Source organism: Dendrobates tinctorius, unplaced genomic scaffold, assembly GCF_039654945.1.
Source record: "Dendrobates tinctorius isolate UK_male_01 unplaced genomic scaffold, ASM3965494v1 ptg000058l, whole genome shotgun sequence".
NCBI lineage: Eukaryota > Metazoa > Chordata > Amphibia > Anura > Dendrobatidae > Dendrobates > Dendrobates tinctorius.
Window position 1 is genome coordinate 9337530 of NW_027361726.1, and position 25208 is coordinate 9362737.

A 25208-nucleotide genomic window follows, 5' to 3' on the forward strand; every position below is an offset into this window, starting at 1 on the left:
GATTACATTGGCTCCACTAATCCTCAATCTCCATTGCTATCCGCAAGCCCCAGCACCCTCTAAACAAAGTAATGTCTCCTTCCCTCTTATCTCCCACCTGATCTCCTCTGCCAACCTGCTCCTCACCATCACATCTCCTTACTAAAGCATAAAACAAGCCGACCACTCTCCTTATCCCACCTGCTCTCTCTGCTGTCGCTCTTCTCTTCTCCTCAATGCTGGCGATTTATCTCCCAATCCAGGACCCTCACAGCTCATACCTCCCATTATCTCCCCCTCCTATTGCTCACAACTTAATATGAACTACCACAATCTCTCCTACATCAAACCCGTGCCCCTGACGCGCACCCGCTGTTCCCTCACTCTGATCACTCTGAAACACCCGCTCTGTCTTCACGACCGCTTTACCTGTCTCAATCTTTCCTTCCTGGACCTCACCGAAACATGGCTGACACCCTCCGACAAGGCCTCCCCTGCTGCACTGTGTTACGGCGGCCTCCACTTCACCCACACTCCTCACCCTGTCAACAGACACAGTGAAGGAGTGGGTCTTCTCCTTTCTGCCAACTGCACCTTAAACCCAATCCCACTTCTTCCCTCCCTTATCCTCCTTTCTTTTGAAGTCCACTTTGTCCACATCTACTCTAACTCAACCTCCAAGTGGCTGTCATATACCGACCTCCAGGCCCCGCCACTGGCTTTATTGACCAGTTCTCCACCTGGCTTCTTAATTTTCTTTCTGCTGACATTCCAACTATCATCGTGGGTGACATCAATATTCCCATTTGACACCTGCCAGTCAGCAGCCTCCAAACTCCTGTCGCTTACTTCAACTCTTGGACTTACACAGTGGTCATCCTCAGCCACCCACACAGACGGACATACATTAGACCTGGTCTTCACCCATCTCTGCTCCCTAACTTCACAACCTCTCCTCACCCTCTATTGGACCACCATCTACTCACATTCTCATCCCTGTCCTCCTCACCTGTCACCCATGTCCAGCAACTAGTGCACCCCTGCAGAAACCTTGCACATCTAGACACTCGCATACTCTCTGACTCTATTCTACCACTGTCCTCCATATCTTCACTCCATGTCGCAGACACCGCCACTGCTTTCTACAATACCACTCTTACATCGGCTATTGACTCGGTCGCCCCTCTCGTGCATGGCAGAGTGCGATGAATCAATAGACAACCCTAGGTGTCATCACTAAAAAGCTTTGGCAAGAATCCAGAATTGCAGAACGACGTTGGAAGAAAACGCATCCACAAGACAATTTCACCGCATTCAAACAAGCAACATTCGCATTCAAATCAGCCCTCACCTCTGCTAAACAAACCAACTTCACATCCCTCGTATCTTCCCTATCCTACAACCCCAAACAGTTATTCAATACTTTCAACTCCCTTCTCCACCGATCACTGCCCCCTCCGAGTTCCCTAATATCTGCCGAGGACTTTGCCACGCACTTAAAAATAATATCGACCAAACAAGGCAAATCTTTATCACAACCACTTTGTTTACCAGACCAATGCCCCTACCCCATAATCTTCCTCTTCAACATTAGTGGAGAGCTTACTTATCTCCTCTACAAATCACACCTCACTTGTGCACTCGACCCCATCACACCTCCTCCCCAACCTCACCACTACACTTACCCCATCCCTAACCCACCTCCTCAACCTATCCCTAACTTCTGGTACCTTCCCCTCTGCTTTCAAACATGCCACAATCACACCTATCCTCAAAAAGTCATCCCTTGGTCCGAGCGCTATGTCCAGCTACCGCCCCATATTGTTGCTCCCATTTGCTTTCAAACTCCTTGAGCAGCATGCCCACGCTGAACTTTCCTCCCACCTCTCATCTAACTCACTCTGACAACCCACAATCTGGTTTCCGTCCCCACCATTTCACTGAAACTGCCTTGACCAAACTCACTTACTGTCAAAGCTTGCAATTTGTCTATACTCCTCCTCCTAGACTTGTCCTCTGTCTTCGACACAGTTGACCACTGCCTCTTACTACAGATCCTCTCTTACTTTGGTGTCAAAGACCTTGCCCCATCCTGGATCTCCTCATACTTTTTCAACAGCACATTTAGCGTCTCCCACTCCCACACTACCTTCTCATTTTGCCCTCTCTATTTTGGTGTCCCTCAAGGCTGAGTCCAAGGACCCCCACTCTTCTCCATCTATTCCCTTGACCTGGGACAACCTGTATAGTCCTATGGCTTCTAGTACCATCTGTACGCTGATCACACTCAGATCTACCTCTCTGGCCCAGATGTCACCTCTATGCTGTCCAGAATCCCAGTGTGCCTATCAGCCATATCCTCTGTCTCCTCTCGTTCCTCAAGCTCAATGTGGACAAATCTGAACTAATTATCTTTCCCCCATCTCACATATCTTCCCTACCTGACTTATCTATCACAAAAGATGACATCACGCTTGCCCCCGTACTGGACATCCGCTGCCTCGGAGTAACCCTTAATTCTGCCCTGTCCTTCAAACTGCACATCCAAGCTCTCGCCACCTCCTGTCACCTCCAGCTCAAAAATATTTCCAGAATCCGTCTTTTCCTCAACCATCACTCTACCAAAACGCTTGTGCATGCCCTCATAATCTCCTGCCTCTTCTACTGCAACATTCTCCTCTGTGGCCTCCCTGCTAACTTTCTCGCATCACTCCAGTCCATCCTTAACTATGCTGCCCAACTAGTTCATCTCTCTCCTTGCTTCAATCCTGCTTCCCCCCTTTGCAAACCCCATAACTGGCTCCCAATTTCCCAGCGTATCCAGTTCAAACTACTAACACTGACCTACAATGCCGTCCATAACCTTTCTCTTCCGTATGTCTCCGCACTAATCTCCCAATACCTTCCCTCGTGTAATCTCCAATCCTCCCAAGACCTCCTTCACTCCTCTACACTTATTCGCTCCTCCCCCAATCGCCTCCAAGACTCCTCCCGAATATCCCGTATCCTCTGGAATTCTGTGACCCAACACCTCCGATTATCCAACACATTTGGATCCTTCAGATGGAACTTGAAAACCCAGCTCTTCAAGAAAGCTTTCAACCTGCAGTTACCGCACTGCCGCCTCAACACAATCGGAGCTGCTGCAACTCCCAACCTACTGTCTCCTTCCCCACCATCCTGTAGACTGTAAGTCCCCGAGGGCAGGGTCCTCTTCCCTCTGCACCAGACTATCATTGTTAGTTTGTTTACTGTCAGTGATATCTGTAATTTGTATGTAACTTTCTCATCGACAGACCATGGAGTCAATGATGCAATATAAACCTATATATATACTCTACCGTTCAAAAGTTTAGGGTCACTTAGAAATTTCCTTATTTTTGAAAGAAAAGCACAGTTTTTTCCAATGAAGCTAGCATTAAATGATTCAGAAATACACTCTATACATTGTTAATGTGGTAAATGACTACTCTAGCTGCAAACGTCTGGTTTGTAATGCAATATGTTCATAGGTGTATAAAGGCCCATTGCGAACAACCATCACTCCAGTGTTGTTATGGTACTTTGTGTTTGCTAACTGTGTAAGAAGGCTAATGGCTGGTTAGAATACCCTTGAGAACCCTTGTGCAAGTATGTTAGCCCAGCTGAAAACAGTTTGGCTGATTAGAGAAGCTAGAAACCTGACCTTCCTTTGAGCTAGTTGAGAATCTGGAGCATTACATAGGTTGGTTCCATTAAACTCTCAAAATGGCCAAAAAAAAAGAACTTTCATGTGAAACTCAACAGTCTATTCTTGCTCTTAGAAATGAAGGCTATTCCATGCAAGAAATTGCCAAGAAACTGAAGATTTCTTACAATGGTGTGTACTACTCCCTTCAGAGGAAAGCACAAACAGGCTCTAACCAGAGTAGAAAGAGAAGTGGGAGGCCCCCGCTGCACAACTGAGAAACCAGACAAGTACATTAGAGTCTGTAGTTTGAGAAATAGACGCCTCACAGGTCCTCAACTGGCAGCTTCATTAAATAGTACAAGCAAAACGCCAGTGTCAACGTCTACAGTGAAGAGGCGACTCCGGGATGCTGGCCTTCAGGGCAGACTGGCTAATAAAAGGAAAAGATTAATATGGGCAAAAAGAAAACAGACATTGGACAGAGGAAGATTGGAAAAAAGTGTTATGGACAGATGAATCCAAGTTTGAGGTGTTTGGATCAAACAGAAGAACATTTGTGAATCGAAGAACAACTGAAAAGTTGCTAGAAGAGTGCCTGACGCCATCTGTCGAGCATGGTGGAGGTAATGTGATGGTTTGGGGTTGCTTTAGTGCTGGTAAAGTGGGAGATTTGTACAAGGTGAAAGGGATTGTGAATAAGGAAGGTTATCACTCCATTTTGCAACGCCATGCCATACCCTGTGGACAGCGCTTGATTGGAGCCAATTTCATCCTAAAACACAACAATGACCCAAAGCACACCTCCAAATTATGCAAGAACTATTTAGGGAATAAGCAGGCAGCTTGGTATTCTATCTGCAATGGAGTGGCCAGCGCAGTCACCAGATCTCAACCCCATTGAGCTCTTGTGGGAGCAGCTTGACCGTATGGTACGCAAAAAGTGCCCGTCAAGCCAAACCAACTTGTGGGAGGGGCTTCTGTAAGCATGAGGTGAAATTTGTCCAGATGATCTCAACAAATTAACTGCTAGAATGCCAAAGGTCTGCAATGCTGTAATTGCTGCAAAGGGCGCATTCTTTGACGAAAGCAAAGTTTGAAGGAGAAAATTATTATTTCAAATAAACATCTTTTTTTCTAACCTTGTCAATATCTGGACTAGATTTTAAATTAATTTGGCAACTCATTTGATTAATAAAAATATGAATTTTCATGGAAAACATAAATTTGTCTGGGTGACCCCAAACTTTTTGAACACAGTATATATATATAAAACTGAGATGTATGTGTGTGTGTGTATCAAGCCACGCCCACTCCACATAGCCACACTCACTCCACACGTAAAGCCCCATATAATAAATATCTTATTTATATATATATCTAATATATATATATTTCATAGGCACATCTTCTTAACCACAACAGGTACACTGCCTGTGTTGCCCATAGCAACCAATCACTGAGCATCTTTCATTTCACCAGAGCTGTTTAAAAGATGAAAGCTGAGCTGTGATTGGTTGCTATGAGCAACAGTTTTCCTTGTAGACAGTTGTGGTAACTGAGGACTAGTATTCTTATTTCTATGGTGTTATCGTCCTTCTGTAAAGCTGGAAATAACACAATTTATTACCGTGCCGACACAGATCACCCTCTTACACAGACTGCAGGGGGAGCCCAGAATCAGGAACTTCTCTTTTTGTCTGGCATAAAGTATCTCATTAACTTAAAAATTCAAATACAGATTAAAAAAAGAAACACAAGACGGATTTCTCCAACCAAGGTATCATTTTAATCAGTGTAACGGTACTAACCTGACAATGTTGGCTCTGACGGGATTATGTGGGATATTAGGGGTAGTAGTCCGGTGGCTCTGATAGGATGATGTGGGATGTTAGTGGTAGTATTCAGGTGGCTCTGGCTGATAGGATTATGTGGGATATTAGGGGTAGTAGTCCGGTGGCTCTGACGGGATGATGTGGGATATTAGTGGTAGTAGTCCTGTGGCTCTGGCTGACTGGATTATGTTGGATATTAGGGGTAGTAGTCCGGTGCTCTGACGAGATGATGTGGGATATTAGGGGTAGTAGTCTGGTGCCTCTGATGGGACGATATTAGTGGTAGTATTCCGATGGCTCTTGCTGATTGGATGATGTGGGATATTAGGGGTAGTAGTCCGGTGGCTCTGGCTGATGAGATGATGTGGGATATTTGGGGTAGTTGTCCGGTGGCTCTGGCTGACGGGATGATGTGTGATATTAGGGGTAGTGGTCTGGTAGCTCTGACAGGATGATGTGGGATATTAGGGGTAGTAGTCCGGTGGCTCTGGCTGATGGGATGATGTGGGATATTAGGGGTAGTAGTCCGGTGGCTCTGGCTGACGGGATGATGTGGGATATTAGTGGTACTAGTCCGGTGGCTCTGGCTGATGGGATGATGTAGGATATTAGTGGTAGTAGTCCGGTGGATCTGGCTGATGGGATGATGTGGGATATTAGGGGTAGTAGTCCAGTGGCTCTGGCTGATGAGATGATGTGGGATATTTGGGGTAGTTCTCCGGTGGCTCTGGCTGATGGGATGATGTGTGATATTAGGGGTAGTAGTCTGGTAGCTCTGACAGGATGATGTGGGATATTAGTGGTAGTAATCTGGAGGCTCTGGCTGACAGGATGATATGGGATATTAGGGGTAGTAGTCTGGTGGCTCTGGCTGATGGGAGGATGTGGGATATTAGGGGTAGTAGTCCGGTGGCTCTGGCTGATGGGATGATGTGGGATATTAGGGGCAGTAGTCCGGTGGCTCTGGCTGACTGGACAATGTGGGATATTAGTGGTAGTAGTCCGGTGGCTCTGGCTGAAGGGATGATGTGGGATATTAGTGGTAGTAGTGTGGCACCCCCAGGAGACTGGTCGCCACAGTGGCATTGCCTTCCTCCTAGGGAGGGTGATGTCATGCTTGGAAGCAATAAAGGATCTCTCTGGCAGTTTACCATAACACACAACACAGTTCCCATTCCAGGCCAGCAGAGGGAGCTCTGAACCAAAATTAGGGGAAGAGCTACTCTCTGGGGGCCAGGAAGGAAAAATTAGGAGTTCTTGTGAGGAGGGCAACGTGTGTGGACGTGGCGAGAAGAGCTGGGAGATTGAGCAGAGAGTTCAGGCTCATTCCCAGCTATAGCGCATGATCTGGAGCCCGGTCTCCAAGGCTGTATGGACACTGATGGTCCTGCAACAGAAACCGGAGGAATAGGAAGCTGTAAATGCTCTATTCCCAAATAAGACTCAGAGGCACAACAGCGACGTGTGAGCCAGAAGAGGAAGGCTACAGCTGTCTGCCATACAAGGGAGTTCTAAAGAGAATAAGCAAGTGTAACTTCAGTGTAACACAGTACTGCAAGCCCCTAAAGATAAGCGCTAGGAAGGAGACTACACAACCCATCTAATAAGTAGTGGTCTTCAATGTTTGGTAATGTTTATTATAAAAGCATGAGGAGGGTACTCGCCACTTCTGCCGTTGGGGTGATTGGCGCACTGGGTGCTGAACCCTCTACGTTATTTGGATTGTCCTATAAATAAAATTTCTTACTAAGGTTGGTACAAATGTAGTCGCATGTCCCATGATAGTGGTCTGCGGCCGCTGCAGATAAGCGGAAGATAGTCTCTTGGCTGACGGCATCTATAGGTTTTCTTTTCATTGGCTTGGCCGATGCAATGACACTCTGGCGTGACACATGTCACGTCTCACCAGGCGGGCTAATCAGCCATGAACTCTTCAAACTCCCCCCCTCCCCAAAAGAAAAAACTTGAGGGAAAAGTTCGCAGTGAAGGTTTTTGCTGAAGTTGTAGAATCTTCGTCTTCCTTCCTCCTCACATGACACAACAGAGGTCAAGGTGCAGGGATCATTGCAGTCACCTCTCCGAGAACATGAGGACTGTACAGATCCTGCTGTCACTCCTGTCAGTCAGTAAGTACGGCTTGTAGTAATGTTTCTCACATCAGAACCGTATGGGTTGGTGATAGCTAGTTGAATCCAGAGGCAGGCAGCTGCCGGGGTCCGTCACTGGGGTTCCCCCACAGAATAATACAGTCCATGAGTGGAAAGCATAAAATGTTAATATTCCACAGACTTGGTTTTTTTGTCATTTTTCAGTGTTTCCAATCTTTCTACAATATTTCTTTATTCAGCCGTGGAGATAGGGATGACGACTTGCAGAAAACTGCATTAACACTGAAATAGTCATAAATGTGCCTTTAATAATACTGGTACCTTCTAATGTCGCACAGGGACCGTCAGGCGCCAAGATTTCTGCTCCCGCACATACGGGTTCTAACTCTCTATGATTCCTAAATTCCACAAGTTGTAATTTAGGTGCTGACACCCTCAGGATTACCATAGCAAGTTCACGTTCCCATGTAGAGGAAATTGTTTTTATTTATGTTTTTGCCGAAAAATTAAATAAATCTGTTATGTTTAATAATTTAAGTAAGGTGGATGTGATTTAATGACCTGGAAACCCAAAAACGCTGCAGAACTGTATGTTAATAGGTGCAGAATCGCAGCATTTCGACATTAGAAAGCAGATGAAAGTCAGTCAATCCACACCAAGAAGGAGGAAAATAGATTGAAAAAGCAACAAAAAACACAATGGGAGCAGATTTCTGTTGTGTATTTGGGTGCAGATGCAGACACCTGTGGGAAAAAAGACCCAGCAGCAGCAGTAATTGGAGCAAATCGCTTTTACGCATTTTGGCAGGAAAATTTGCACAAAGTACTCTCGCGGTTTCGGATGTGTCTTATATTCTTGAGTTGCCAAAGTTTCAGTAAATCCATATAGAATAGGTGGATATATAAATGTCAGTAACAAATACAATTAGTATAGTGTGTGCGCAGAATTCTGGACATGTATTTAATTAATAAAAGATTATTTCAAGGAAAAAAATGGCTTGGGGTCCCCCTATAATTAATAGCCAGCCATGGCTATGCAGACAGCTGAGGGCTGATGTTAATAGCCAAAGCAGGGACCATGGATAGTGGCCCCCCTGGCTAAATCATCAGCTCTCAGCCGCCACAGAAAAGGTGCATCTCTAAGGTGCGCCAATTCTGGCACATAGCCTTGCTCTTCCCATTGCCCTGTAGCAATGGCATATGGGGTAATAGTTAGGGGGTTGATGTCACCTTTCAGATAGATGGATAGATAGATAGATAGATAGATAGATAGATAGATAGAAGAATATCCGGTAATTCATATGCGGTGTACAGTAAAATCACACTGACAGATTAGAAAAGAATAGATATATACACATATAGTCAGCAATGGCTATGCAGACAGCTAACGGGCTGATGTTAATAGCCAAAGAAGGGACCATGGATAGTGCCCCCCCCCGTCTAAAAACATCAGCTCTCAGCCACCCCAGAAAAGGCGCATCTTTCTGACACAAAGCCTTGCTCTTCCCAGTGCTCTGTAGTGGTGACATCAAGCCCCGAGGTTAATGATGGAGAGGCGTCAATAAGGCGCCCCTATTACTAATCCCATAGTCAAACTGTAAAGGAAACACCCATTAAAAAATCCTTTATTTGAAATAAAGACACAGACTCCTTTATTATTCTTAATTACTTACAAACACATCTAATCCATGCGACGCCCTCGATCTCCTGTAAAAAATAAAAAAATTAACAAACCAACAATATACCATATCTGTCCATTATTGTGTCCCACGCCGTAATCCATATCTGGGGGATATACAGCTTACAAACAGGACAATGCCAAGATGCGACTGTCCCAGCTGTAAACCACTGATGAATGAGGAGATGCTGCCCGCACAGCTTCAATGACTAGCGGTGACGTCATTGATGCTGCGCTGCCTCACAGCCTGACTCGCGCTGAACTATTGAGCATGGGAAAATGCCAGTTCATTTTTGCACTCTCCAGAGTTCAGCGCGGGTCAGACTGTGAGGAAACACAGAATCAGTGACATCACCGCTATTCACTGAAGCTGTTCTTGCAGCCGGGCTGAACTGCTGTGACCTCTTCACTGTCATTTTCTCACGGTCCTGAGCTCACAGCAGTTCAGCCTGGCTGTGAGAACAGCTTCAGTGTATATAAGTGATGTCACTGAAGCTGCGCTGGATGCATCTCCTCATTAATCAGTGGTTTACAGCCGGGGCGGTCTCATCTTGGCACCGTCCTGGTTGTAAACTGTATATCCCCCAGATATGGATTACGGCGTGGGACACAATGATGGACAAATATGGTATATTGTTGGTTTGTTATTTCTTTATTTTTTACAGGAGATTGAGGGAATCACATGGATTAGGTGTGTTTGTAAGTATGGTTTAATTAAGAATAATAAAGGGGGTCTGTGTCTTTATTTCAAATAAAGGATTTTTTAATGGATGTCTGTGCTTTCTTTACAATTTGACTATGGGATTAGTAATAGGGGTGTCTTATTGACGCCTCTCCATTACTAACCTCGGGGCTTGATGTCACCACGACAGGGCACTGGGAAGAGCAAGGCTTTGTGCCAGAAAGATGTGCCTTTTCTGGGGCGGCTGAGACATGATGTCTTTAGATGGAGGGGGGGGGGCACTATCCATGGTCCCTTCTTTGGCTATTAACATCAGCCCGTTAGCTGTCTGCATAGCCATTGCTGGCTATTAACTATATCCATGAAATAATCTTTTATTAATTAAATACATGTCCAGTATTTTGCACACACACTATACTAATTGTATTTGTTACTGAAATCTATATATCTACCTATTCTATATGGATTTACTGCCTGTAATCCATCTCTCCTATCCTGTTGGCTCCTGCAGTGATTTTACTGAAGCCGGCAGCTGAATTACCGGCTATTCTTCTATGTATCTCTCTTCAATATAAATACACACACACATATATATGTGTGCATGTGTCACTGACATCTATATACATATATATATATATATATATATGTATTCTATGTGTATATATATATTCTTTTCTAATCTGTCAGTGTGATTTTACTGTACACCGCATATGAATTACAGGCTATTCATCTATCTATCTATCTATCTATCTATCTATCTATCTATCTATCTATCTATCTATCTATCTATCTATCTATCTATCTAATATAAATACATATATATGTGTTTGTGTCACTGACATGTATATATCTATGTATTCTATGTGTATATATCTATCCTATCTATCCTTTTCTAAGCTGTCAGTGTGATTTTACTGTAGCTGCACAGGATTTGTCGGCTTTTCAGAGGACACCAGTGCGTAAAAATCGGACAACACTCGCATGGTGCGAGAGCTGTGTGATTTTTTTCTCGCACCCATTGACTTGCATTGGCGAGTCTCGTTTGAGATACGCAGCAAATCGCAGCATGCTGCAATTTTTTCTCAGTCCCATTTCAGCTGAGAAAAAAAATTGCAGATAAGATGTAACCCATTGAATAACATTGGTCCGAGTGCAATCCGATTTTTTTAACAGATTGCACTTGTCCGTATTTCTCACAAATGAGCATGAGCCATAATAATCGGGGATGAAACAGGTTATTTTTATTTATTTATTTTTTTCAAATTTTTTTGTATACTATTTTTGGAAATGGGTCCATGGTTAAATCATTGCAACAATAATGTCGCCCGGCAATCACGGATCTTCAGACCTGGCTGCTGTTACATCACTGGGTGGGTTCAGGATATGAGATTGCTCCAAACAGGCTGTGATCTCCATAAGGAACCGTGACTTCCAATATCATCTCCAGTACTATACTATTATATAGTACTGGTAATCGATCAATCAGTTTCAGGTCCTCTGGGGGAAGGAGAGTCTAAAATGTAGTGAAAATAAAAGTTATTAAAATTTGATTCACCCTTTTATTACCATTTAAAACAAACAAAAAAATTAATAAATAAAATTATATTTAGTATTGTCGCATTTGTAAAATTCTAATCTGTATAAAATGATATTTCACCATAACGTACATGTCATAAAGTTTAAACATTAGAAACATGCCAAAATTTTAGATTTTTTTTTTTTTTAATAAAAGTGATCAAAGCATTGTACGTACCCAAAGATTGTGGCATTAAAAACCGCAGGACGGCACGAAAAAACACAAACCCATAAACACCCCCAAAAAATGGAATAATAATAAAGTTAGGGCTCTTTGATAAAGATGACAGAAAACGTTTTTTTATTTATAAAGTTCTGAATATTTTTTTTTTTAGCAGCTAAATTAGTAAAGAGCACCATACAGATTTAGTATTACTGTAATCAAACTGACTTAGAGAAGTCACAAAGTGAACCCCATTAGAGAATGATTGACTGTTCCACCACAATATGAAAAGGCACAAAGATAATACTGCTATAAACCTTTTTGTTTTTATTGCTTTCATTACATTGTACAATATAATAAATAGAGCCATTGAAAGCTATAAATTGTCACACAAAAATGAGCCCTCATACGACTATGTGTACATAAAAGTAAAAAAAAGTTATAGGGAAAAAAAAATGAAATCTCAAAAATGAAAACTGACTGCATTCTTCACTTATTACCAAGACGAAGACTGACAATTTGCTAGTTGAAATCAGAACATTCATGTAAAGTGGTCTCTCGCCACCTTTCATCTGTGTAATGAGACCACTTCCTCTCTGGGTTAGAAGTTTCAAGATTCAATTTGATAATCTCTTAAAGGGATTGTCCAGGAAAAGAAAAGTTCTGTTTTCTTCCAGAAACAGCGCCACCCCCTGTCTGCAGGTTTTGTGTGGCATTGCAACTCAGTTCTGTAGTAGACAGTAGGCAATGCACAATTCTGAGCAATCACATTTACGGTAAGCCCTACAGAACATAACATGTAGAAATGGGGTTCAGTTATGACCATGTGATCACAAGTAAAAGCTTTAAAAAAGTCACATGGGCCTCCTCCATTTATATGATGTCTTCACCGCAAGGAAGTTTTGCATTTTTCTATTTGTGCTTTTTTTTTTTTAAAAAAGAAGGTGCGATCCTTCTATAAATCAAGGTGCAGATCATCGCTGTGAATGGTGAATCGGGGGCTCGTTACTTTGTTTTCCGGTGACCGTTTTCCATATTAGCAGAGTCGCCGTGTAATAAAGGAGACGCAGTTTGTAGGTCACAGATAAGTCCCGAAGGTCTTTACTGGGGGGTGAGACTTTTTATCTGTGCTCCCTCAGGACTGATGAGTGAAAACCTCCATGATAGCGATCGCAATAATTATCAATAGTGATACAGTGATAAGAGGGGAATTATATGCAGGGATTTTTTAAAAAATTTTTTTGCTCTTTTAATCTCAATATTTCTCACACATCTAGTTTGCTAATGACTGGATGTGACCTGTAATATCAAGACACCGAAAAAAAAAGCCTGAGAAAGAAACTGATACAATGAAACTTAACAAAGAAAAGTCAAAATTGGGAGCAATTCTGCAAAATGTGATGACCCCAGAGACTGAAACCGAAATACTGCCAAGTCCAGCGGTGGAGCCGATATTAGTTTTACTTAAGTTCCAAAATGGGGTAAATTTTTGGATGAATTAGAAGTGTATTTATCGCAAGCCCCCCAAACTCTGTCCCTGATAACAGCCGACTTCTCACCGTTTCTAGGAACTGCATTTATTTATTTATTTTACTCATTTATATAGCGCCATTAATTCCACAGCGCTTTACAGACATTATCATCACTGTCCCCGATGGGGCTCACAATCTAGAATCCCTATCAGTATGTCTTTGGAATGTGGGAGGAAACCAGAATACCTGGAGGAAACCCACGCAAACTGCATGGCAGCAATATATGGGCCGTGGGATGGCTAAATCTTCAATTTTCCACCTTTTATTAAATAAGGACCCTGCATGTATTGATCTGTCCTGCAAGTTGCAGGTTACATAGTTGCCATACTGGGCAATGAGGCTTCCAAAAAAAAGCCCTCTCCCCTTTAGTTTGTAAGCGTGCAGACAGGCGCCGACCTTGGGCCCTTATTTGCTACCACCTAGTACAGTCTCCTGACATCCACATTGCTCCATTCTTGATGGCTCCTGTTTATTTTCCTTCCTTTTGCTTTCTATTTTGTGGCATTTTTGTAAATATTTCTCATTTATTATTTTAGTTGCCCCATCAGACGCCACGTACAGGAGCTGGATCCCAGATACAAACTTTGAGAATGCCTCCAACTGGAAGGAGCAGAGAGTTCCCTGTGGCCAGGACTCTGCGGTGTTCCCAGGAGACCAGGTATAATGGGTCTTATGTCTGGAAACCGCCAACAAGCATGCTTCCTGATCCCATGCACAGAATATGAACCCTTTCAAGAGATTGTAAAGAATTCGAAAAACATGGCTGCTTTCCTTCACAAAAAGTTCCACCCTTGATCGTCTGTTGTGTCTGGCATTGCAACTCTGCTCCGTTGAAGTAAACCCAGCTGAGCTGTAATCCCATGCATAACCCATGGACGGAGGTGGCGCTGTTTCTGGAAGAAAGCAGCCATGTTTTTCTAATCTTGGACAACACCTTTTAAAGAAGCAGTTACAAAAGAACAGTGCCACACCTGTACATAGGCTATGTGTGGTATTGCAGCTCAGCCTCCTTCAGATCAGTAGAGCTGAGCATGCAATACTAGAAACAACCTATGGACAGGAGTGGCGCTGTTTTTGGAAGAAGTCAGCTATGCTTTCCTAACTGGAAATGGATCTCAAGTAGTGAAGAGCGAGTATACTCGTTGCTCGGGTTTTCCGGAGCATGGTCGGGTGTCCTCTGAGTATTTTGGCGTGCTCGGAGATTTAGTTTTCATCTCTGATGAAGCGACCCCTTAATATATGCACTGGGTATTTAGGGTTAATGCACCGGACTGCAGGAGTTAATAATGACCCAACCAGTCTGCCAGACCGATCACCGCAGGGCACCATTTTGTTGGCAGGAATGATGTGAGCCCCATTTCTTTAACCTCTGCTTCCCATATATGCTGTCTGCTAGCTGACTGTAATGTTCTCACTCTACAGAGGGTCTCCATTTTCGTACAGTCGCCCCACGCATTGACCGATCTGGTAAGAATTCCCTTATATTTACAACTCTTCTACCTCAGTCAACATTTTCCAGCTAAAAGCATTAACTAAATCTTTAGAAATCATTGCTTCATTCTGCCAGAAACAGCTCCACCTCTGTCCACAGGTTGTGTGCGGTATTGCAGCTTGGCTCTGTTCACTTCAGTGGAGCTAAGCTGCAATAACAGACACAACCTGTAGATAGACGTGGCGCTTTTTTCAGAAGAAAGTAGGCATGTTTTTATAATCTCGTTAAATGGAAAATGTATAAGACCGACTCTTTTTCAGACTCTTTTAGTTTTAGTTGCTCATAAATTGCAATTATTCTTCCCTCGCTACATTAGAAATACTCTTTCCATGTCATCGCTTCTGGCTGATCTGGGCAGCCAATCTGAGCAAGCAAAGCTGCAGTATAAAGCATGGTGGAGGAATAGTTATCTACTACCTTAAAGACAGTAGGAAAACTTGTTACATTTAGTCTATTATCGCGCATAGAAGAAATCGCCAAATTATCTTTCAGCTCTGCTACATCAGCCCATAGGAAGCCAGCATGCAGGCAGTATGGTGCGGTGGTGACAGCGCAGATCTAGCTAAGATCACAAAGAAGGTTTTCCTTCTCCTTCCCCCTCGCAGGGATTTCCCTAGGATTCTTAATAAGTGGGGTTTGGAGATCTGCACATACATGTCTCACCCCGGGGGAGGCCACCCAGCAGGAGCACAGGAGTGATGATAACGCCATAAAGTGGAAAATCCCGCTGCGAAATAGGAAAACAAGGAACCGAACCCATAAATTATATGTATACCGCAGGTCTAATATCGCACAGATAACATATAATCTAGATAGTCTGATAAAGAGGTAAAATTCCACCAGGCTGAGGGTAGAAGGAGAAGATGTGAAGCAGACTTGTGTGGCTGTCACCGTAGGATTCATTCCTGGAGGTTCTGCTCTGGGACTTGTACTAAGTTCACTACAGCATCAGACACGACATTGCCCGACAGACTGACAAGCGGCACACGACTGAAAATGGAGAACTGAATGACCATAACCAATAAAATGTTACATCACTTTCTGCACCATGAAAACTCTGTGTGTATTATCCCTGTACTATGACATCTATGTGCACAATTATCCCTGTGCTGTGACATCACTGTGTGTATTATCCCTGTACTGAGACCTCTATGCCCACAATTATCCCTGTGCTGTGACATCACTGTGTGTATTATCCCTGTATTGTGACCTCTATGTGCACAATTATCTCTGTGCGGTGACTCCACTGTGTATTATCCCTGTAGTATGACATCTACGTGTATAATTATCTCTGTGCTGTGACACCGCTGTGTGTATTATCCCTGTACTGTGACATTTATGTACACAATTATTTATGTGCTGTGACTCCACTGTGAATTATTCGGCATGGTAACATCTATGTGCACAATTATGTCTGTGCTGTGACAGCCCTGTGTGTATTATCCCTGTACTATGACATCTATGTACACAATTATCTCTGTGCTGTGACTACACTGCGTATTGTCCCTGTACTGTGACATCTATGTGCACAATTATCTCTGTTCTGTGACAGCCCTGTGTGTATTATCCCTGTACTATGACATCTATGTACACAATTATCTCTGTGCTGTGACAGCCCTGTGTGTATTATCACTGTACTGTGACCTCTATGTGCACAATTATCTCTGTGCGGTGACTCCACTGAGTATTATCCCTGTAGTACGACATCTATGCGCACAATTATCTGTGCTGTGACACCCCTGTGGGTATTATCCCTGTACTGTGACATTTATGTACACAATTATCTCTGTTCTGTGACAGCCCTGTGTGTATTATCCCTGTACTATGACTTCTATGTACACAATTATGTCTGTGCTGTGACAGCCCTGTGTGTATTATCCCTGTACTATGACATCTATGTACAAAATTATCTCTGTGCTGTGACTACACTGTGTATTGTCCCTGTACTGTGACATCTATGTGCACAATTATCTGTGTTCTGTGACAGCCCTGTGTGTATTATCACTGTACTCTGACCTCTATGTGCACAATTATCTCTGTGCGGTGACTCCACTGAGTATTATCCCTGTAGTACGACATCTATGCGCACAATTATCTGTGCTGTGACACCCCTGTGGGTATTATCCCTGTACTGTGACATTTATGTACACAATTATTTCTGTGCTGTGACTCCACTGTGTATTATTCTGTACTGCAAGATCTATGTGCACAATTATGTCTGTGCTGTGACAGCCCTGTGTGTATTATCTCTATACTATGACATTTATGTTCACAATTATCTCTGTTCTGTGACTCCACTGTGTATTATCCCTGTACTGTGACATCTATGTACACAATTATCTCTGTGCTGTGACTGCACTGTGTATTATCCTTGTACTGTGACATCTATATACACAATTATCATTTTGTGGTGACACCATTGTGCACATTTATTGCCTGTAGCTGTGAAACTTTTTCGATATGGGTCTCTTTGCTACTTGCCCTGTCAGGACTTCAGACCCACCCTCTTCCTCTCCCCATATGAATTTAGAAGCAAAAATCCCCCCACATCTGCTATAAAAAGATCTGAATCCCAGATCTCCACCCCATGACAATACCATACCCTGAGGTGCCAGGTGTCCAAAAATGGAACAAAATAGGAGGAAACTGATGCATGAATTCCTTGAAACTGACGAGCCATGAAGGGCGAGATTATCAGCTTCCTGGTATCAATCATTTCTGGGGTCAGTGTTTATTGAAGGAAAGTCTTGAGCTTTGTTTCGCACCTTTTTTACCTGTGCATTTCCCTAGGCCTGGAATTCCCCAAATACGGGAAGCAAACAGGTTTCTGGAGGAATAAACAGTAACTGATTGCAGTCGTTTCCTCCACGTGTTGTGTCCGCTGATCGACCAGTCATCCTTTATTAGGACACATGACAAGATGCCGCCTCCCAAACCTGCGCAGGTGCTGTTTCCTCTCCTGGGGATATGGCCTGGTCTCTGGTGACTTTATGGCTAGGAATTCCACCTGTACAGTCACTTTTATTAAAGTGCCTATAAGCAAATCACTAACATACAGAAGTAAGGAAAAAAAATTAAGTTTGAAAGCTACAAACTTTTTGCTAGAAACTTTTTTTTTTTTCTCTGTATGTTCCCTTTTACTTAATCCCACTCGTTGCTGGCCACACTTTCAGCATTATGTCCCTAGCAATAAGTGGGTCACTCTGGCTCAATGTTTATGGGGGCAACTCTTGGCAGACGAGCGCTCCTTTGTATCTCCACAGATGTAGGGAGAGATTGATCGGCTGAGCCATCATCCAGTCAACGGCCATCTGTTTGGCCAAAGTACTGAGGAGCAGCACAGGTTTAAAGTCTCTTTACAATGGTGGCGACTTCTGTGCTCTCATCGCCCCCTGCTGAGTCAGGTTCTGTAACGCTATGTGCACACGTAGTTTTAGGTGCTGCGGATTTTTCCACGCGGATTTGGAAAAATCCGCAGGTAAATTCTCAGGTCAAAAGACCTGCGGTTTATCTGCAGTTTAGCCCTGCGGTTTCACACCTCTACAATGGAGAAGGTGTAAAACCTCAGCAGATTCCGCACAAAGAATTGACATGCTGCAGATTTGAACCTGCAGCAAATCCGTGCAGAAAAATCCGCAGCATGTGCACAGCGTTTTTCAGTTTACCATTGAAAACAAAGCTACTGTACAACGCAGCTAAATCTGCTGCGGACCCGCAGAGCCAGAAATGCTGCGGATCCGCAGCAGAATCCGCAGCGTGTGCACATGGCCTAAGGGGGGAGGGAGGGGAGTGACAACTGCTCAGCTCCATATTGATATGAGGAAGCTTGGGTGCAGGTACTGCTCCTCCAGGAGTCATATCGGTGTAATAAGCCATCACCTCGCATAAAGGGCTGTCGCTGAGCCATGTTTTCTCCTTTTGTATAGTATTCACTGCTATTGCGGAGAGTAGCAAAAAATATATTTTCAAGGTAAGAGTTGCCATGGAAATGTATTGCTTGTGTCAGCATCCGTCAGTGAGTGCAGACTGCGGCATGCCTGAGTGAATGAGAGATGTTCTGTTTCATGCATCTACATCCTCATTACATTGTGACAGCATGGCCAAATGTCAGGCTATTTACTGACCCTAAAAAGAAAATGATTTGATGAATATCCATGTATCTATTTAGGTTGTCCTGGGAAAAGCTGATACAGGTGATACCAATTTCACTGCATATGAAATTATACTGTTGCCACTAGAGGGAGGTCACTATATACAGATTTATACAGTCACTGCTGGGAGGAACTCACTACATACAGATTTATACAGCCACCACTAGAGAGAACGCACTACATATAGATTTATACCGTCACCACTAGGGGGAGCTCACTACATACAGATTTATACAGTCACCACTAGGAGGAGCTCATTACATATAGATTTATACAGTCACCACTAGGAGGAGCTTATTACATATAGATTTATACAGTCACCACTAGGGGGAGCTCACTACATACAGGTTTATACAGCCACCACTAGAGGGAGCTCACTACATACAGATTTATACAGTCACCATTAGGAAGAACTCACTACATTGAGATTTATACAGCCACCACTAGGGGGAACTCACTACATATAGATTTATACAGCCACCACTAGAGGGAGCTCACTACATACAGATTCATACAGTCATCACTAGAGGGAGCTCACCACATGCAGATTTATATAGCCACCACTAGAGGGAGCACACTACATGCATATTTATACAGTCACCACTAAATGGAGCTTACTACCCAGGCCAGAGCTATGGGTCGGCAGACTAGGCGGCAGCTTAGGACCCCCGCTCCCCCAGGGGCCCTCCACAAGTGACGTGCCACAAGTAGCGGCACACCACACGTCCGCTATGGCGACCGATACAGTTGAAAGCAATGATGGACGAGAAAGCGTCACATGACGCTCCTTCCCCCATCATTCTCCTCTGCCTCTGACACAGCCTTAGAGTGATGACATCACATCACCGCACCATGCTGTGTGCTGGGCAGACGGCAGTGTAGCTGCTGAGACCGGAGCAGAGCCGGGATCAGTGGGGTAGCGACGAGGAGAGATGAGTATTGTGTTATTTATTTATTTATATACACTGCTCAAAAAAATAAAGGGAACACTTAAACAACAGACTATAACTCCAAGTAAATCAAACTTCTGTGAAATCAAACTGTCCACTTAGGAAGCAACACTGATTGACAATCAATTTCACATGCGGTTGTGCAAATGGAATAGACAACAGATGGAAATTATTGGCAATTTTCAAGACACCCTCAATAAAGGAGTGGTTCTGCAGGTGGGGACCACAGACCACATCTCAGTACCAACGCTTTCTGGCTGATGTTTTGGTCGCTTTTTAATGTTCGTTGTGCTTTCACCCTCGTGGTAGCATGAGACGGACTCTACAACCCACACAAGTGGCTCAGATAGTGCAGCTCATCCAAGATGGCACATCATTGCAAGCTGTGTCAAGGAGGTTTGCTGTGTCTGTCAGCGTAGTGTCCAGAGGTTGGATGCGCTACCAGGAGACAGGCCAGTACACCAGGAGACATGGAGGGGGCCATAGAAGGGCAACAACCCAGCAGCAGGACCACTACCTCCACCTTTGTGCAAGGAGGAAGAGGAGGAGCACTGCCAGAGCCCTGCAAAATGACCTCCAGCAGGCCACAAATGTGCATGTGTCTGCACAAATGGTTAGAAACCAACTCCATGAGGATGGTCAGAGGGCCCGACGTCCACAGATGGGGGTTGTGCTCACAGCCCAACACCTTGCAGGATGCTTAGCATTTGCCAAAAAACACCAGGATTGGCAACAGGGGTCTTCACAGATGAAAGCAGGTTCACACTGAGCACAAGTGACAGACGTGACAGAGTCTGGAGACGCCATGGAGAGCGATATGCTGGCTGCAACATCCTTCAGCATGACCAGTTTGGCAGTGGGTCAGTATTGGTGTGGGGTGGCATTTCTTTGGAGGGCTGCACGGTGTTGGGAGACGTGCACATTTGCACAAATGTGCACATGCACATTTGTGGCCTGCTGGAGGTCATTTTGCAGAGCTTTGGCAGTGCTCTTCCTGTTCCTCCTTGCACAAAGGCTGAGGTAGCGGTCCTGCTGCTGGGTTATTGCCCTCCTATGGCCCCCTCCATGTCTCATGGTGTACTGGCCTGGCTCCTGGTAGCGCCTCCAGCCTCTGGACACTATACTGACAGACACAGCAAACCTTCTTGCCACAGCTTGCATTGATGTGCCATCCTGGATGAGCTGCACTATCTGAGCCACTTATGTGGGTTGTAAAGTCTGTCTCATGCTACCACGAGTGTGAAAGCACAACCAACATTCAAAAGTGACCAAAACATCAGCCAGAAAGCATTGGCACTAAGATGTGGTCTGTGGTCTCCACCTGCAGAACCACTCCTTTATTGAGGGTGTCTTGATAATTGCCAATAATTTCCATCTGTTGTCTATTCTATTTTCACAACAGCATTATTTTGATCAAAATTGTGTTTGCTAAATACCCTTATTATTATTACCTTTATGCATTATTTGCAGTTTATTTTTTATTTTAGGATATTTGTGTTTTTTGCTTTTTGTTTTGTCTGGTTAATGGTCATGTGTTAATATGCACTTACATTGTGCATACACATTAACTTACTTTCTCAGTTCAGACTCCAGTTTTTTTTACTCCTGGTGAACTGGCCTGTCTCCTGGTAGCGCCGGACATTATACTGACAGACACAGCAAACCTTCTTGCCACAGCTCACATTGATGTGCCATCCTGGATGAGCTACACTACCTGAGCCACTTGTGTGGATTGTAGAGTCCGTCTCATGCTACCACGAGTGTGAAAGCACAACCAATATTCAAAAGTGACCAAAACATCAGCCAGAAAGCATTGGTACTGAGATGTTGTCTGTGGTCCCCACCTGCAGAACCTCTCCTTTATTGAGGGTGTCGTGATAATTGCCAATAATTTCCATCTGTTGTCTATTCTATTTTCACAACAGCATGTGAAATTGATTGTCAAACAGTGTTGCTTCCTAAGTGGACAGTTTGATTTCACAGAAGTTTGATTTACTTGGAGTTATATTCTGTTGTTTGTGTTCCCTTTATTTTTTGAGCAGTATATATACTATATTATACTATATGAAGGAGCTGTATTATATTCTATGAGGGGTCTACATTATATTCTATGGGGCTGCATTTTGCTCTATGAGGGGGTTTCATTATATTTTGTGGGGTGGCTGCATTAGACTCTGAGGGGGGCTGCATTATACTATATGAGCGCTGCATTATACTCTGAGGGGGCTGCACTATGCTATATGGGGGCTGCATTATACTGTATTGAGGGCTATGGGGAATGCATTATACTATATGAATAACTATGGGGTGCATTATACTATGAGCAGTGCATTATACTATATGGAGGACTATGAGGAGTATATTATACTATATGAAGGATTGAGGGGTGTATTTTACCATATCGAGGACTGAGGAGTGTATTATACTATATGGAGGACTATGAGGAGGGTATTATACTATATGGAGGATTGAGGAGTGTATTATACTGAATAGAGGACTATGGGGAGTGTATTATACTCCTTATAGTCCTCCATATAGTATATTATACTATATGGAGGACTATTGGGCTCATATTATATGGAGGTCTATGGGGTGTGCATTATAGAATATGGAGGACTGTGGTGCACATTATACTATATGGAGGACTGTGGGGTGCATTATGCTATGTACTATATGGGACCTGCGTTTTACTATATGAAGAACTATGGGTTGCATTATACTATGGGGAGTGCATTATGCTATATGGAGGACTATGAGGAGTGTATTATACCATATGGAGGACTGAGGAATGTATTATACTATATGGAGGACTGAGGAGTGTATTATACTATAAGGAGGACTGAGGAGTGTATTTTAATATATGGAGGACTATGGAGAGTGTATTTGAATAGATGGAGGACTATGGGGAGTGTATTATACAATATGGAGGACTATGGGGAGTGTATTTTACTATACGGAGGACTATGGAGAGTGTATTATACTATATGAAGGACTATGGGGTATGTATTATACAATATGGAGCACTGTGGTGCACATTATACTATATGGAGGACTGTGGGGTGCATTATACTATGTGGAGGACTATGGGGTGCATTATGCTATGTGGAGGACTATGGGGTGTAATGCTATATGGATGACTATGGGGAATGTAATATACTATATGGAGGACTATGAGGGAGTGTATTATACTATATGGAGGACTATGGGGTACGCATTATACTATATGGAGGACTGTTGTGTACATTACACTATGTGGAGCACTATATGGTGTGTATTATACTATATGGAGGACTATGGGGTGTATTATATTAAACAAGCAAAATGCTGTCTGTTCATCGGGTGATTAGATTGTTTCTGCAATCATTGTTCTTAGCAGCACATCACCTGGTGAAAACTGCAGATATGCTGCTGACAACATGATACTGTATGGGGACAGATTGATCTAATAGTGATTGTTCTGTCCCCATCATTGTTCCTCAGCTGGTGTAAAGAGGCCAGGAAATAAGTGTCAAACAACTTCAATATTGTTGATCACACTCGTTTAACGGCCTGAACTCAGCGCATGTAAATACAACAAAAATGCTTCTGTGTGATGGAGCAATATGTAAGCATTTGGAGCCCCATTTTAAACTTTTGCCCAGGGTCCCACTTTGCCTAAAGTTGGCCCTGCTCACTACATACAGATTTATACAGCTACCAATAGAGGGATTTTACTGCATACATATTTATACAGTCATCTCTAGGGGGAGCTCTGTGTATACTGATTTATACATCCACCACTAGGGGGAGCTCACTACATATAGATTTATACAGACACCACTAGAGGGAGAGCACTACATACAGATTTATACAGAAAGCACTAGAGGGAGCTCAGTACATACAGATTTATACAGCCACCACTAGAGGGAGCTCACAACATACAGATTTATACAGCTACAACTAGGGGGAGCTCTGTACATGCACATTTTTACAGTCATCAGTAGGGGAGCACTGTACATACAAATTTATACAGCTACCACTAGAGGGAGCTCACTACATACAGCGTTATACAGCCTCCTCCTAGTGTTGTCCATTTCCATCCCAATACAGTATTATTACAGAAATTCATCTGGGGCTCATGATATGCAAGAATTTGTGAAGATGTGGGAGCTCTGCTGATTATCATTGACTTGTGACTAACACTGGAGTAATAGGATCTGAGCAGACAGCGGACGCTTAGTACAATGTGTTTGCCCCTGTTGTCTCATGTATACTGTAGTCTGGCACTGACCCAAGTGACATCAGACTCTTCCCATCTCTTATGAATCATTTATCTCCACTAATTTATCACATTATGAATAGGAAACTAATCAGTACGACTGACCGGAAATGAGTGAGCGAGATTGATTAACCCTAACACGCAATCTATAGGGATCTAGGCACTAAAGCAATTTGTACAGGTCTCTGGTGACCTCATATCTAATAATTGTCTGTATTGCACCAAAAATATCCTACTATCTACCTAAGTAATGTGAAAAAAGCAGAATTAAAGGGGTTGTCCGGGCTTTTCACATAATCTCAGTACATATCTGGGCTGCAGAATTATGACAATAAGTAATTTACTTTCTGTCACTAGTTTGCACGGTTTTCTAGATATTCTGAACAGAACGTCCAAGGGGGTGTGTTATGGCATTGAAATGAGAACTAGTCATAACCTCCTACTCTACTCCAAACATGCCATCTATAGCAACAACCCCACCCTCCATAGCTACAGGCCCTCCCCGTCCACATGAAGAAGCCCTCATCACACAGTAACGAATTCTTCCCCTCCAGCAGCCTCACTGCAGAGAGCAGAACCACCCAGCTGCTCCTCCCCCAGACACACGCTGAACAGTGTTCTATGGAAAGTGAATCTAGTGAGGAGGGAAAATCGTCCTGTATTCTGGGCCACTCCATGATTACAATACATAACTCATTATCAGAAATTCCTTCCCTCACTGTCCCAGGCTGCTGGCAGCAGTGAGAACAGACTGTGTGATGGCCAGTGATGGGGGTCTGCAGCTTCTAATCTGCACAGGGGATGGCAGTCACTGATGTAATCTGTTGTGTGACAAAGCCTCTGCTGTGTGAATGAGACAGCTCTGTGTCACTGATGCCTTCACACAGCAACAGCTTTGGTGCTGTGTATGTGCGAAGCTCCACCAAACTCCCAGCAAGCTCCAGTGACCAGCACCACCCACTGCCCACTCACTGGCTGGCAGTAAACTTCCACCAGCACTCATCTTTATCATTATTCCAGCATTGGAAAGAACACAGCAGTGATCCTGTATTTGTGAAAGCAGCACAATACATACATACATACACCCCCCAACACTTCACACTGTTGCAGCTGCTGATTGGACAGGCTGCTCCCATCA

The 25208-nt window shown here is 43.6% G+C and overlaps 1 protein-coding gene and 1 long non-coding RNA gene across 2 annotated transcripts in view; one reads left to right on the plus strand and one right to left on the minus strand.

Moving 5' to 3' along the window:
• The window catches only part of AMN (amnion associated transmembrane protein), a 100817-nt gene that overhangs the window by 25628 nt on the left and 49981 nt on the right, over positions 1-25208 (plus strand). The window contains exons 2-3 of the mRNA XM_073578019.1: positions 13756-13877; positions 14642-14686. Coding sequence (XP_073434120.1) covers positions 13756-13877; positions 14642-14686 — 167 coding nt within the window. The remainder of the gene's footprint in view (positions 1-13755; positions 13878-14641; positions 14687-25208) is intronic.
• The window catches only part of LOC141092116 (uncharacterized), a 36454-nt gene continuing 22414 nt past the window's right edge, over positions 11169-25208 (minus strand). Inside the window, exon 2 of the long non-coding RNA XR_012232686.1 lies at positions 11169-11462. This is a non-coding gene — a long non-coding RNA (uncharacterized lncRNA). The remainder of the gene's footprint in view (positions 11463-25208) is intronic.